At 56.6% G+C, this 15,698-nt stretch overlaps 1 protein-coding gene across 1 annotated transcript; it reads left to right on the top strand.

The window, feature by feature from the left end:
* The first annotated feature begins 306 nt into the window (after window positions 1-306).
* C1QL4 (complement C1q like 4) lies at window positions 307-15,466 on the top strand. The gene is made up of 2 exons (XM_039514777.1): window positions 307-870; window positions 15,267-15,466. Exons 1-2 carry the CDS (start codon window positions 307-309, stop codon window positions 15,444-15,446), a joined length of 744 nt encoding a protein of 247 aa, XP_039370711.1. The 3' UTR covers window positions 15,447-15,466.
* The last annotated feature ends 232 nt before the right edge of the window (window positions 15,467-15,698 follow it).

Raw genomic sequence — 15,698 nt, 5'->3', positions numbered from 1 at the left:
GGGCACCGAACCAGGGCTGCATCCACGGGCACCGAGCCGGGCTGCGTCCGCGGGCACTGACCCAGGCTGCGTCCGCGGGCACCGAGCCGGGCTGCGTCCGCGGGCACCGAGCCAGGGCCGTCTCTCCGCCACTGACTCTTTGGGGGGTTCCGGATCCCGCCCCCCCTCCCCCCCACTCACTCACCAGGCTCCGTCTCTTGAGAAGCTTCCACCATTACATCCAAAAGCGAAGACGACTTCCTAGCCCTGGCTGCGTCCAGGCTGAGCCGCAAGAAGAGGGTGATCGGCGCGGCCATCGGGGTGGCCATGGTGCTGGTGCTGCTGGTGGCCATCCCGCTGCTGGTGCACAGCTCCAAGGCCACCTCGCAGTACGAGATGCTGGGCAGCTGCCGCATGGTCTGCGACCCCTACACGCCCCAGACCCACGGGGCGGCCTCCGCTGAAGCCAGCCAGGAGCTGTCCGTCATCTCCCCGCCCCCGTTCCTGCTGGGGGGCAAAGGGGACCAAGGGAGGAAAGGCAAGTCTGGGATCCGGGGGCTGCCGGGCCCCCCAGGGCCGCCAGGGCCACGTGGTCCGGCTGGAGAGCCGGGCAGACCGGGGCCACCGGGGCCGCCGGGGCCAGGGCCGGGGGGCTACATCCCGTCCTTCTACAGCCCCAAGATCGCCTTCTACGCCGGGCTCCGGAAGCCCCACGAGGGCTACGAGGTGCTGCGCTTCGACGACGTGGTGACCAACGTGGGCAACTACTACGAGCCGTCCAGCGGCAAGTTCACCTGCCCCCTGCCCGGCATCTACTTCTTCACCTACCACGTGCTGATGCGCGGCGGCGACGGCACCAGCATGTGGGCCGACCTCATGAAGAATGGGCAGGTAGGAGACCCCCCTCCCCCCCACCCCCACCCCGCCAGCCTCACCTGCAACCCGCCCCTCTCCCCACTGGCTCCGCCCACCTCACCTGCAACCCGCCCCTCTCCCCACTGGCTCCGCCCACCTCACCTGCAACCCGCCCCTCTCCCCACTGGCTCCGCCCACCTCACCTGCAACCCACCCCTCTCCCCACTGGCTCCGCCCACCTCACCTGCAACCCCCCCTACTCCCCACTGGCTCCTCCCACCTCACCTGCAGCCACTGGCTCCTCCCACCTCACCTGCAACCCGCCCCTCTCCCCACTGGCTCCGCCCACCTCACCTGCAACCCACCCTACTCCCCACTGGCTCCTCCCACCTCACCTGCAACCCGCCCTACTCGCCACTGGCTCCTCCCACCTCACCTGCAACCCGCCCTACTCGCCACTGGCTCCTCCCACCTCACCTGCAACCCGCCCTACTCGCCACTGGCTCTGCCCAGACCACAGCTCTGCCCACTTCACCTGCAACCCGCCCCGCTCCACACTGGCTCCTCCCACCTCACCTGCAACCCGCCCTACTCGCCACTGGCTCCTCCCACCTCACCTGCAACCCGCCCTACTCGCCACTGGCTCTGCCCAGCCCACGGCTCTGCCCACTTCACCTGCAACCCGCCCCTCTCCTCACTGGCTCCTCTCACCTCACCTGCAACCCGCCCTACTCCCCATTGGCTCCTCTCACCTCACCTGCAGGTCCCAGCTCCTGCCAACCCACCCATGAAAGACAGTAGCTTTACCTGCAAACCAGCCAAACCTACCTCCAAGCATACGCTTCCCGGCTCCACCCTGCCAGTGTGCCCACCTGCCCTCCCACCTATGCCCAGCCTTGCCAGAGCTGTGTGGGTGTGATGGGTTCGGCGCTTTGGGGCGGGGAAGGGCAGCAGCGAGGGTCTGATTCCTCAGGCCATCCGTCCATAACCCCCATGTGGGAAGGGCTGCCTAGACCCCCACAGACCTGTACAAACAGGGCACATTCTACAATCCAGCGACTTCCTATGTGTACCAGTAGAAATGACCCCTTTACACGCACTGGGCTATAATCCTTCTGTTCATAATGGTGTTTCTTTATTAACATTGGTAATAATAACATTTATGTACTGCAATGCTCGGGGTATTGCTTAGAGAAGGCCGCTGACTGTGCGGAGAGTTTTAAATTATATAAATATATTTTGTGGGGATAGATAGATAGATGGAGGGGTGAGGGGGGATATAGATAGATAGATGGGGGGGAGGGGGGGAGTGGGATAGATAGAGATAGGAGGGGGGTGGGTGGGGATAGATAGATAGATAGATAGATAGATAGATAGATAGATAGATAGATAGATAGATGGGTGGATGGGGATAGATAGAGGGGGTGGGTGGGGATAGATAGATAGATAGATAGATAGATAGATAGATAGATAGATAGATAGATAGATAGATAGAGGGGGTGAGTGGGGATAGATAGATAGATAGAGGGGGTGAGTGGGGATAGATAGATAGATAGATAGATAGAGGGGGTGAGTGGGGATAGATAGATAGATAGATAGAGGGGGTGGGTGGGGATAGATAGATAGATAGATAGATAGATAGATAGATAGATAGATAGATAGATAGAGGGGGTGGATGGGGATAGATAGAGAGATAGCTAGAGGGGGTGAGTGGGGATAGATTATATAGATTCTTTTTTAAAGAAAAAAATTAAGAGTTTAAAAAATTGAAATGCAAACTAGGTTCATTTAGCTGGGAACCCTCCAGTTCAAGAAAGTCCCTTTAGGTTTGTGACCCAGGGTTGGGGTTAGGATTAGTCGCCAACTCCTCATACCAGACACCCTGGCTTGGGATCCGACCGGTTTGTTTGTATTATTCCTAAAGTCAAATACAGAGAACAAGACGGTCTGGGCAAAGCAATTCCGTTCTATTCAGTCCTTCCGAATACGGAGGGGCAGGGTCACCCATTCCGTTCAAAAATTAAACCAAACGTCAGAGCATCTGGAATCCAAGAGGCGTTTATTGATAAGGTAGCCGTGGGCTATTTTATTTGTAAAATATTGTGTTAGCAGAGTCAGGGCGTTATTGTAGCAATTGTGAGAAGAAAAATAGATTTCCCCCCGACCCCCAAAATGGCACAAAATAAGATACACGCACCCATCAAAGGAACACACAAATACACCCGCTCCTGCAGAACACAGAGATGGGTTTGTAAAGTTTAATCAAATGTGGTGGGATTGGTGTGGGAGAGAAGTTGTTACATTTTTTCAGATATAGAGGAATCAGAATACGGGAGATGGGTTTTCAGACTGTGCTCTGTGTTGAGCAAAAAAATAAAATAAGATGTGAAGTATCCGAATATTCATTGATCTTTCAGGAAGAACGATGTTATAGAACTATAAGCAGTTATTCCGTGTGTGTGTGATATATATTACGTATGGCTGTTTGTGTGTGTAATATATGTTATACTGAGAGTGCATAGGTGAATAGATTCGTCTAGCAGTGATATTTGTTAAATATACATTCAGGGTGTGTTTGTAGAATACGTAATGTACATCAAATGTTTAACAGTTTATATAGACTAGCCTATAGTCTAATAGATACTATTAAAATATGGTTCTATGCACACTGAACAGTATGTTATAAACACACACCTACTGTGTGTGTATGCTACATTGCAATGTCTAGACTAGAAATACTTTACAGAAGGTATATATCGTATTTAATAGTTTAGTGGTGTGTATGTACATCATTATAAACAAACACTTTATGTACATATACATTGCGCAGACTGTATTAGACATAATACTTTGTATGTGTAGCTGGATATTAAATCTATGTGCACATAGTGTTTAATAGTTTAGATGCATTTCAAAGTGTCGCTATAGCACTAAATACTATTCTGCACATAGATTTACTAACTTGCATATGTTTAAGAGTGTGTTTCTACAGCGATAGAGTCGACGTTCATGGATACACACTCCCCGTGTAGACAGATTTACACTCACAACGTTTCCTCTACAATCCTCCCAAGTCTCCCCAACAGTGGGGATAAAAACCAGAGATTTTTCATCCCTGGAGAATCATTTGTCTTTTTCTCCCTTCCTCTCCTATTCCGCCTTCAATAAACTCATATCAAATCTTCTCCTCACCTCCACATGCTTTATTAGCATCCTCTCCAAAGCGGGGTCTGGTGCTTTGAAATCCGCTGCAGAGAACCTGGCCCAGAAACACACAAAAATGCCCTGAGAAATATTGTTTATTTCCTATTTTATGGGGTTCATTTTCACACGCCCAGAGAACCTCGCAAAGGCCGGGATTAAGATATTTAGTATCAGGGGATTCTTCTTTTCTTTTCTTTTCTTTTCTTTTCTCAATAAAGAAAATAACTCGACAGTTGAGCTAAAACGGAACCGTTTAAGAGCTCAACCTGGACACCCTCCATTTATTAAAGATAAATAAGCCATTGATCTCAAACTTTAAATGCATCCGCCTCACCCTCCCACCGGCTGCCTGAACTAATGAAAGCAGCACCTCGGAGCAGCCGTCTGTTGTGTCTCTTGAGCGAATCAATAGACATATTTACATTTGATCGCCAAGCGTCTCAGCAAATGCTTTAGCCGTGGGATTAGCAGGCGCTAACGCCAAAACCCCACTGTTTTCTAGATCAGCAAGTTCTTTTCATATCTACGCTCACATCACGGGGCCCGATCCTGAGCTGGTGCCGGCTGAAGCCCATGGGCCTCCGTCACCGTGTGTGATCCTTTACACCCAGGCCAAATCCAGCCAGAATTGGAACTTTTCACACCCACGGCGCATTGGTGTAAACACGGTGCAAGGTGCCGGGCGACAGAGACCGTAATGTAGCCGGGGGCCGGACAGGTCTTTGCCTGTGTCAGTTTCTCTCCTTTCACCCGCAGGCTATCCTCGAGGTCAGTACTTGGGTGCTGGGACCGGCTTTCTTGCCAGCTACCACCTCAAATAAGTCTGGTGTGAAAAGTCCCCATTTGGCTGACCCTGTCCCCTTCAATCAGCAAAAGAACCCGGCCGTTAAAATCGCCCGTCTGTCTCCCTGCCAGAGGAGCCCTTCATTATTCGTGGGGCTTTGGACGGCAGCTCAACTAGATAAAATGCTATTGATAGTAAATTCTGATCATCTCCAGGGGCCAGAATTGTAGCTGGTGTAACCTGACACGGCTCCATTCATGTCAGTGCTGATTGACACCAGCTGAGAGTCTGGCCTGTAATATATTAAAACCCATCCTAGCACCCACCTAGATATTCCAGCTCGGAAAGCTGGGATCATTGTAGGTTTGGCCGGCTGATTCCTAGTTTAGAATAAAGGCCGAGGGCTGAAATAGCGCTGCCTGGAGAACGGCCCCAGAGGTCGGGTTGCTTGATTTTTGGAGCGCGAGATGAATAGTGACACTTTGGGTGTATCTATGGGGCAGTCACATCCTGGGACACACTCCTCTCCCCCTCTGCTTGCAAACAGGCAGAATCGCCTGGTTACTAAATAATAAATATCAGGAGGGGTAGAAACGGACAGCTCAGCTGCTGAGATCGGTTCATTCAACGAGTCCCTGGGGACCTGTTTGCAGTCAATTTGTCAGTGGGTTTTTTTTTTTTAATTTTATTTTTAATACCAAAACACCCTCCTGTCAAACAAGATCAGACAGGAGCCGTTCCCCTCCCTCACAGACACCCCACCCGGCCTTTCTGCCTAGGTCTAACAAACACCCGCTTTACTTTTTATTTATGAAGCTTATTTTATCAGGGAATCAAAGCCTCGGTGGTATTTATGTCCTATTGGCAAGGCAGTGGCCGAGAGCTGTTGTAAATCCGCCCTCAGGCAGTCAGATTTGGGTGCTGATGGGTCCTTAGAGAGAGTCACAATAAAATGTTTTTATCCATTGCCTTCCGTCACCCCCCCCCCCCCCCGCCCAGCGCCATATCCTCCAGGATCAGGCCCAGGGAGACCACGGGCTCTTACCAGCTAAAATTCCTTCCTGCCCCCACCAGCAAGACACGAACTCCCTTCCCCCTGTAAAGCCAGAAGAAACGCTGCCTTTCCAATCCGCCCGCACCGGACCCCACCATTTTCACCACACCTTTTCACGGATCATGACCACGCAGGATGGGTCAGTGCACGCCAGGGGTGGGAGACTGGTGGATTTCGGAGGCAATTGTGCCATGCCAGAAATTGTTTGAAGCTGCTAGACACACACACACACACGCAGGTTCGAGAAGCCAGACACACACACACACACACACACGCACGCAGGTTCGAGAAGCCAGACACACACACACACACACACACACACACACACACACACACACACGCAGGTTCAAGAAGCCAGACACACACACACACACACACACACACACACACACACACACACGCAGGTTCGAGAAGACACACACACACACACACACACACACGCACGCAGGTTCGAGAAGCCACCTTGTCATGGCAGGCTCAGGTTTGGGGAGGGAACGTGGGCTCGGGGGGATCCTGGAGTGACCCCCCCCACCCCCCGTTGGTCGGCCAGGCTCTCCCTTCCTGAGCCGACCTGACTAGAAATTGGAGGTCGGGCGAGTTACGCACCTCCTCCGCCAGCTCCCAAGTGACAGCCGTTTGGCCCAGCGTGTCTCAGAGCCCAGAGCCTGGCGCTGCCGAGTGGTGACAGGTTGAAGGAGTGAGATTTCAAAGTAATTACAAGCCAGGTCTGAGACGCTGCATCAGGAGGGGGCAGGACACGGAGCCGGCCGCCCCAGGGGCACCAGCTCCCACCTGGTCCCTGTCTGACAGGCATGGAGATGAGTTTGCTGGGCCTCAGCCGAGCTCCTAGGAAGGGAGACAGCCGCCCAGGCCGGTGCTAATTGGCAGCTGCAGCGAGAGGCCAAGGATTAAATGGGCCGTGGAGATTTGACCGGGTCCTGCCCCTTGCCCGGGTCTCTGGAGGTCAGGGGGGTGCTGGCTGCAGGCCCAGCTGTCCCCGGGGCTGGGTAAATAGGCGCACAACGGTCTCTGCAGCTGTCAATCAAGTGCGCTCCACCAGCGTGAAACTCACAGCAACAAAACCTCCGCTTGCAGCAACGCCTCCGGCCCGGGGGTCTGCCAGAGGCCTGCAGTGTGGCCCCAGGATGGAGGCATCTGGCTGCCTGGGGCGGAGGGTGCAGGGCACGTTTAAAGCAGCCCTGGACGACAACCCAGCACCTTGCCAGGCTCGGTAGCGTTGGCCTGAATTTACACACGAGGAAGAAGACACATGGTGTGTGTGTCTGTGACTTGTCTAAGGTTGCACACTGACCCTCTGGCATGGGCCTCGCTCAGCTCTAACCACTAGACACCACTCCCCATCAGAGCACCAAGTGGGACCCAGGCGTCCTGACTCCTAACCCCTGCACCAAGAGCAAACGTCTCTAGCGATGCGGGATCAAGAAGAGACCTTCCTGGGGGGCCAGTGACCCTCCATCTGCTGTGGCAGGGGTCTCCCATCTCACCCCTTCATCTGCCACCCGGTGCCAGCCACAGGCAGAGCCTGGACACCGGCCTCAAGGAACCTGGGGCTGGCTCCGGGCTGGCAGATCGGCTCAGCTCAGAGCCCTGAACTAAAGGAAAGATCCTTCTACTTTTGCGTGAAGCTACGATATATATCCCCCCTGCCCCCCAATAGTTCTGCCTCTAATTGAAATCTGCCCCAGGAGTGCTTCGAAGCCACATGCCTCACTCCGGGTAGGCGAGACAACGCTCGGCTAGAGGAATTACAGTCAGTTCATCAACAGGCAGCAATTCCTCTCGACTTCTCTCCAGAGGAATTTTAAAAGCACATATACATTCCCCCCTGCGCCGCTCGCAGACACACTGTCAGAAACCCCTCCAGGTCGGCCGCCCTGCCAACTCGGGCTGTGAGCCTGTCAGCTCAGCCAACCTTAGCTGGCTCGCTAGCTGGACGGCCGACCGCTGAGGGAAAGCCGGGTGAGTCACCCCATAAAGACAGCCAGCGTCCCTGACTGCCCCAGTCTGCCTCCCTAAAACGCCTTTGGCGGTGGCAAGGAAACGAGCCCTTGTTCACAGCCTGTCCTAAACTATCGGGCAGCCGTAAACATCTGCCGTGCTCCACCCCAGAGGTGGATGCCTTTCAGTGCTAGTACGTGATCCCTGTGCACTCTGCTTGTCACTGTTAAAGCTGCTACCCCCCACCCTGGAGGCAGCTGCAGTTCAGCGCCGGTGGAACGGTTTCAGCTCTAGATAGGTCTGCAAAGTGCTTTGGGAGGAGAGGGGCTACAGGACACCTCTTGTGAGACACAGAGCAAGTGGCAATATTTGCAAACGCCACAACACGTAAAGTTGCATTTCAGCCGATCACCAACAGCCTCCGATTTCAGGTGCCTCCGTCTTGGGGTGCCCAGCGTGAGACACTGAGCGGTAGATTTGCCAGGTGCTGAGCCCCGGACTGGATCTCGGGCCTTAGGTGAGATCACTTTCTAATCCACCCTCTGTCTAGGGGACGTTGGATCCCCTGCATCATCGCAGTTCCTGGGCATTGCTGCAATGAAAACCAGAGCATCAGGCACCAGTGGTGGAGCCTGTTCCCACTCGACGTGACCGAGGGGGTTTAGGGAGGCGGACAGCAGTTAGCGAAGCTGGAATGACCCCAGCCCCAGGTCTGCTGGCCAGCGCCTGGGCCGGCTAGTTCCCGCAGCACAGCGCCCCCTAGTACCACACTGGGGCGGTGGGGGTCAGCGCTGACCCTTGTGGAATCAAGGCCTGAGCCGTGGAGGTCTCCTGTCCACGTCCTGAGCCGTGCCGGCCCTGCGGCGTGCGAGATCTGACTGGCTCACAGCACAGGGAGCTGGGGGGTGGGGATCCTGCAGGTTAGAACTGGGGAGGTGGAGCCAGGACGTCTGCCTTCTATTCCTGGCTCTGCAAGTCACCTCCCGGCTCTGTGCCTCAGTTTCTCCACCTGTGCAATGGGGTTAATTATATGGTCCGGCTTTCATTCATTCAGGGTAATTCATTAAAATTGCCTCTTTTGGGGAGAAGGAGCTTTAGCCACATAACCCCCAGCAGCGTTGAATGGGAAATAGCCCCCCAACTCCCAGCTGACCCAATGACCCCCCCCCACCCGAGGATACACTCCCCCCACTCTAGTCTGCTCCTTTCTTGGGTTCTGGCAACCGAATCCCAGCACGAGGAAGAGCAAAGTGACAGCTCTCAGACAGACAGAGGTGCCTCTGTGTGTGTGTGTGTGTGTGTTAGATGGTGTGTGAGTCTGGTGTCTCTGTATTTGTGTTATTCCGTGTGCATTTGGATTTGTGTGTGTGGCCAGGTGTGTAAGAGGGTCACCCACGCTGTTGCTTATGTATTAATACTAAGAACACCCAGCTCCCCTCTAGCTCTTCCCAGCAGGAGCGCTCGAAGTGCTTTACAAAGGACAGTGTCATTATCCCCATTATACAGATGGAGAAACTGAGGCACCAGAGGGCATGACCTGCAACGGTTCGCCAGCAGGCCAGTGACAGGGCTGGGAACAGAAATCAGGTTTCCTGAGTCCCAGCCCAATATTCCAGCCACTAGCCACTCTGGAGCCCACGAGAGACAGTGGCATTTTAAACAGCTGCCTGTGACGGGTGTAGGCACTAGAGAGCTGTGCGGCACCAAACGGGCACTTGTGGGGGCGGATTTAGTGGAAAGGGGTTTTCCTGTTCTCCCCAGAATGAGTCGGGTTCTGCTCACCGATGCCTAGAATAGCCCCTGAGATCTTGGGATGGCTCAGAACTTGTGGCATTCGCACGTTATCCCGTTACCGACAGACGTGTGAGAAATGCCGTCAAACTGCGCGGAGGGCGAGAGCTGGCAACATTTTTGACATTTTCAAAACAAAACAGTTTGACGTTTGGTTTCCAAACCGAGGTATTTTGAAATTCGCTGGATTGAACTAAAAATAAAAAAGGTAAAAAACACCCAAAAACTAACCACCGAACCAAACCAATCAGTTATTTCCCCAGGTCTGTGTCAGGCCGTGCAATGACTTTGTGGGGTCTGGCGAAGCATTAACATCTGTGGATTTCTGGGGTGTGTGTGTGTGTGTGTCTGTAATTGTGTTACCAGCTTCTTCCTTCCGCCTGGAACGCTGTTACTAACTGGGTGTAAAGATGTGCATTGTTCAGCGTGTCAGTGTTTGTGGGAATGTGTGGGTCTTGTGTTATTCTCTGCGTGTGTGTGGTTATGCAGGTCTCTCTCCCTGGAGGCAGGAGTGTGTGTGTGTTGTGTTATTGGGTGTGTGTTTGTAGGTGAAGGGAGGTGCAGAAGCGCATTGTGGGGTGCAGGAACCCGTGTGTTTGCACAAGGCGAGGCCTTGCCTGCTGAGCTCCACGCGAGGCCGCATGCCAGGGACCCACCGCGGGCTGGAGAAATTCCAGCGAAACAGGAAGAAATCAGTCCCTTCCATTCACTTTCCCTTTGGAGAGCTCAGCGGCAGGGTCGCCCGGGGGGTGGGGGAAGTGGGGCAATTGGCCCTGGGCCCTGCAGGGGCCCCACGAACCCTGGCCGAGAATCCCTTCCCCGGCTAGAGGCGCCTTTTACTCCCCCGGCGGCAGTCCGGGTTCGGCGGCACTTGGGCGGGGGCCCTTCACTCGCTCCAGGTCTTCACAGGCACTTCGGCGGCGGGTCCTTCAGTGCTGCCGAAGACGTGGAGCGAGCAAAGGACCTGCCGCCGCCGCAGACTCGGAGCTCCGCCCGGTGAGTACAAGCGCCGCAGCGGGTGGCACCTTTTTTTCTGTCCGCTCCCCCCGCTTTGCCCCAGGGTGAACTTTCCACAGGCCTTTCCCTGCACCCCAGTCTACCCTGATGCAGGAAAAGGAGAGCTCAGACTCTGGGGGAGACAGCAGCTCTGCCACTGATTGGCTGTGTGTCCTTGAGCAGGTCACTTGCCTGCTCTGTGCCTCGGTTTCCCCAGTTGTAATATGGGGGCCATACCGCTCGCCCTCTCGGCTGGATGTTGAGGAAGGGCCTGCTGCTGCCACCGCCGAGCTCTGCAAATGAAAAGTGAATGGAAGGGATTGATTTCTTGTTGTTTCACTGGAATTTCTCCACCACGCCGGTGAGTCCCTGGCATGCGGCCTGGATGCAGCCGAGCCTGGCTCGGGTCACAGAGGGCTGCTCTGCGGCCCACCTCCTGCGCAGCATTCGGACCAGCGACCGAAGGCAGTTCGGAGCCGCTGGAGCCCGTGTGGGGCACGGAGGAATCCAGGCAGAGACGGATTCAGAGACAGGAACCTAAATCCACTCCATAAAGCCCTGTCCCTGCCAGGTGGAGGCCGGCCCCTGTGTATGGCCCTGCCATAAGCCGCCTGCTGGCAGCTTGATCCCTTTCTGCCCGATGACAGGCAGCCCTGGAGCAGAGTTGATCCCCTGCTGTGGCAGCTTGAGCCGCCGAAAGGCTTCGGCCCATTGTCAGGGATTTTCTAGCAGGGGCTCAGGGGACGCCCGGGCAGCTGAAGCCAGGAGGCTGGGGGTGGGGGCAGGGCGTGGGGCGACTCGCAGGCACTAGCAGGGGGAGGCAGTGCAGGGTGGGGGCCTGCTGTGCAGTGAGCTGGAGGACAGGGGCAGGTGCCCAGGTGCCGGCAGGATGCCAAGCGTCCCCTGCTGCCCCCGGGGGAAGGGAAACCTCTGACCGAGCGAAGGAGCCGATTCCTCGGCCGGAGACCAGACGGGGGCCGGTAGCTGCAGTGGTTTAAAGCAGGGTCACCCCTGCCTGCCCACAGCCACTCGTTCGACAGCACCCCAAGCCCAACCACGTTCAGGGGACGGGGGCTGGGTCAGCGGGACGCCTGGCACCAGAGCGACTCACACCCAGTGTGCCTGGCTTCTCGCCCGACGACACCCCGTCAGCTTTGCTCTCTGGATCTAGTCACGGCAGCACCCAGGCGGGATTCCAGCGATTGAGGGTCACGTGCGCCCCAGGGAAAGGTGACAACAAAGAGAACAAACAAGCTACAACCTCCCTCCCCTGGGTCAGATCCTGCAAACACCTGAGCACCGAGCCAGTGGGAGTTAGGTGCCTAAATCCCTTTGAGGATCTGGGCCAAGGAGGCGCGGGAGCATCTGCAAAACTCTGCATGTGCCCTTCCCCCTCCCTGCACTGGTTAGGTTTGTTTTACGTTTCCCGGCCTGTATTAGGATTGTGTAAAATCTATTACTGGGAGTGATTAATAATGAAAATATGACGATGATCAAATACAATTATCAACAGACCTTAATTATATTTCCTATTAATATCCTAATGGGAAAAAGTGACCACTGACCCGAGCGAATTCTTTGAAAAACCCCCTTCCTCGTCGCCTGGGCTGGACGCGAGCTTTGCCTCCCGGCCGGTTTCAGGCTCTGCGGCGTGGTTGTCGCCGGCTCAGTCCCAGGACATTAGCAAGGCCGGGTGGGCGAGGTCACGTCTTTACCGGTTTTGGCTAGAGCGGCTGAGCGGAGCTTGCTCCAGCCTGGTCAGACGCCCAACGCTCTGTTTCTTAAAGGAGCTGTTTTAAAATTCATAGTAACTCACGCAAACCCTTGAACCCCCCGCACCCGGGCACAGAACGCAGCGCTGCAGCCGCGGTGCCGCACGCTCCAAACACAACAAAGAGGTCGAATCGTGGCTTTGAGGGCAAAGCCCGACGCATCCTTAAGCAGGGTGCTGCGACCGGCCCCTCCCTAGAAACCCAGCTTCGTGGGAAAGGCCGGGCTCCTGTAAATCTGTGTCTGTCGGGGCTGCACGAGCCGAAATCTGAGCAGGATCGGGCCCCATGGCATTAGCAATGTGAGCATCAGACGCATCTATTCTTTGCACGGGCGCCGAGTGAGCTCCTAAGCCCTCGTATCAGGGGCTGCGCTGACTCGGTGAGAGCCAGGCCTGGCCGCAAACAGAGGCAGGGCTGGGATCTACCCCCTTCGGGGAAATGGGGCCGGAGATTAAAGGGACTCGCCCAGATCTCCTGGGTCCCAGGCCAGGGCCTGTCATGAGCCCTACTCAGCTGCCCTGGGCGAGCAGGCCTAGGATCCGCACCATTGTCGTGCGGAGGTTCCCCCGGATCGTTTATACCCTGAGCATCGTTAGACCGACTCCCGCCCGTTGGACACTCCCAGCTAAGCTCCATTCCCACAGATCCTTCTGAGGGCTGGTGTTCGGGAACAAACGAGGCTGAAGACGGGGAGGTGAAGGGAGCGCTGATGTTCCTGGGACTGGAGGGCGGGTCTCGCAACATTGGGTGTGTTCCTGAAAGCCCCAGCTCCTGGAGTCAGGAGATCACGTGGGATCTGGGCTTATGTGACCGGGGGTGGGGGGGGGAAATGGGGGTGCTGAGTCCATCCCCGTGCTGGCGAGGCTGCCTTTCTCTTGCTGCTAATTCTATTGTCTGCTAACAAATAACTCGTATTAGCAATAACCTCTGTCTCCAGTCAATGACTGTGCTAGTGTCTGAACGTATGACACAATTAACGATCATCTAGATTCATAATGCAGTGGTTATATTAATTATATTTAACACCCTATGTAATTAGTTCATAATTAATAATCAACAATAATATAGTGAGTATATGATAGTTATGTGGAGTATTACATAATCATAAAGTGATTATATTAACCATAGCTGTATGGTGTAGTATCTATTAATACTATACTGCATAAATACAATTACTATAAGCTGTTAATTACGAATTGATCTCTCAATTCATATTATAATTGTATAGATTCTCTAGAGATGAATTATGAATAGTAACAATATAACGACGATCGCTGCGTGGGACTGGCCCCCACCCCACCAGCCTCTGGGATGCTTTTTAGTCTCTGTTGAGTTTTGCCGACCCACCCGCGCGTGACGATCGCTGGCTCTAGATTTCCCCAATATATTCAGGGTGATGAGTCCAGCCAAGCTTCCAGCTTCTCCCCAACCCCCTAATTAATCAATTCAGCCCCCCCAGCCCCACAAGAGCCCATCCCACCGCCCAGCAATTACTTATGCCCTCACATCAGTTCTGCCCCCTCCCATCCTCACCTCTGCTCCTTCTGCACCTGCTGGGGTCCTTACCCCCCTCTCCCAGGCCTGGGGGCAGGGAGCCCCCCACATGTTACAGGGAGGAAAGGGATGGGGGAGGGGCAGACTGACCCATTGTTCATGGAGCGGGGGAGGGGGAGCCACTGGGCTCTTTCTGCTCCCTCCCCCCAACCCAAAAGCCCCTCTTGGCTCCTGGGGGGGAGGGGGCAGAGCTCTGCCAGCCTCCAGCAGCCATCCTGATTGGCTGCTCGTCCTCAGGGTGTGGGGCAGTCAGGAAGGCAGCCGGTCAGATGGGGCTGGGGGGGTCCCACCCCCCACGGCGGAGGTTCCCAAGGGGGCTGGAGTTCCCCAGTGCCGAGGCAGCTGCCTGGCGAGGAAACGGCTGCCCTGGTGCTGGGGGAGGGGATTAATCCCCCCCCACTGCCCAGGGTGGGGGCGATTCACCCCCCCAGCCCGGGGCGGGAAGGTTTGAACGCCGGGTGGGCCCCCAGTCCCGGCTCTGGGCCCCTGGCCAGTGCTAGGCCGGGGTCGGACGAGAGGACCCCGGTGGTCCCCGCTCACCTTCCAGGCACCGAGGCCAGGCCTGCGGCCGCCAGGCCCCTGACTGCACCGGGGCCAAGAGGCCAGTGGAGCAGATGGGTCCCTGCCATGGGGCTCACCCACGCCCCAGCGCTGCCCTACCCCACCCATCAGTGGCTGGGGGGTGCCCGGTGCCATGGGGGAGGGGTGGATCGCCTGAGGCCTCCCATGTGTGAGGGGGTGCAGGATCGGGGCCACCCCACTGCGCCTCCTTCCTAGCCCTGGCCAGCTGGAGGAGCCCAAATCCCCGGGTCCTTCCACACCCGCCAGGAGCCGCCTGCCTGCCCGATTCTCCGGGAGGCCTTTGGTTCACAGCAGCCGGGTAATGAGGGAGCCGGGCTGTGGGGCTGGCCAGGCCCTGCCCCCCCTGCCCCCCAGCTGGCTGAGGGAGGCTGCAGGTTTCGGTGGCGATGGGGAGGGGTTCGAGGAGGTGTGGGGGGGTCCCCGTTCACAGGGGTTAGGACGCACGGGCAGTAGCCAGCACACCGGGGGGGGGCAGTTCCTCCCTTCACCGTTTGCTTGTCGCTCCATTTCTCTGCCGTGACCCCCGCGGGGCCCACACCGCTGAGTGAGGGGGGGGGCCCAGAGCCAGACCCCAGGAGCTCGCCCTGGCTTCGCACCAGCACGAAGGGCTGTACATGGGGCAGGAGACGGATAGTGGGGGTCCCCTCAGCTGCAGCACTGCCACCCCCAAGTGTCCACGAGGGGCAGGGGCTCAGCAGGGAACCCCCCATCTAACGCCCCCCCCGTCTCCCCCCAGGTGCGGGCCAGCGCCATCGCCCAGGACGCCGACCAGAACTACGACTACGCCAGCAACAGCGTCATCCTGCACCTGGACGTGGGCGACGAGGTTTTCGTCAAGCTAGACGGGGGGAAGGTGCACGGGGGGAACACCAACAAATACAGCACGTTCTCCGGCTTCATCATCTACCCGGACTGAGCCCCCGGCCGGAGCCCGTCGGCCCCCCAGCGTCGCCCTGGGGACTTCTGGCCTGACCCCCTCTGCACCCCCAGCGTCGCCCTGGGGGTCCCCGGCCTGACCCCCTCTGCGCCCCGCGCGCCTGGGGCCCCGGACTGACCTCTGCGCCTCGCGCGCCCGGGCCCCGGACTGACTCCTCTGCGCCCGGCCCGTCCCCAGGGGCCCCGGCCTGACCCTCTGCGCCCCAGCGCCCCGGGGCTCCCGGCCTGACCT

The sequence above is a fragment of the Mauremys reevesii genome, linkage group 25 (assembly GCF_016161935.1).
Source record: "Mauremys reevesii isolate NIE-2019 linkage group 25, ASM1616193v1, whole genome shotgun sequence".
Lineage (NCBI taxonomy): Eukaryota > Metazoa > Chordata > Testudines > Geoemydidae > Mauremys > Mauremys reevesii.
Note: the sequence above shows the minus strand (reverse complement) of the source record. Positions and strands in the feature narration are given on the sequence as shown.

What these genes read in the sequence shown, in the direction of transcription:
- C1QL4 (XM_039514777.1), top strand. Translation starts at nt 307, where the DNA reads ATGGTGCTGGTGCTGCTGGTGGCCATCCCGCTGCTGGTGCACAGCTCC. An exon ending in ACCTCATGAAGAATGGGCAG is followed by an intron (nt 871 to 15,266) that starts GTAGGAGACCCC and finishes GTCTCCCCCCAG; the next exon opens with GTGCGGGCCAGCGCCATCGC.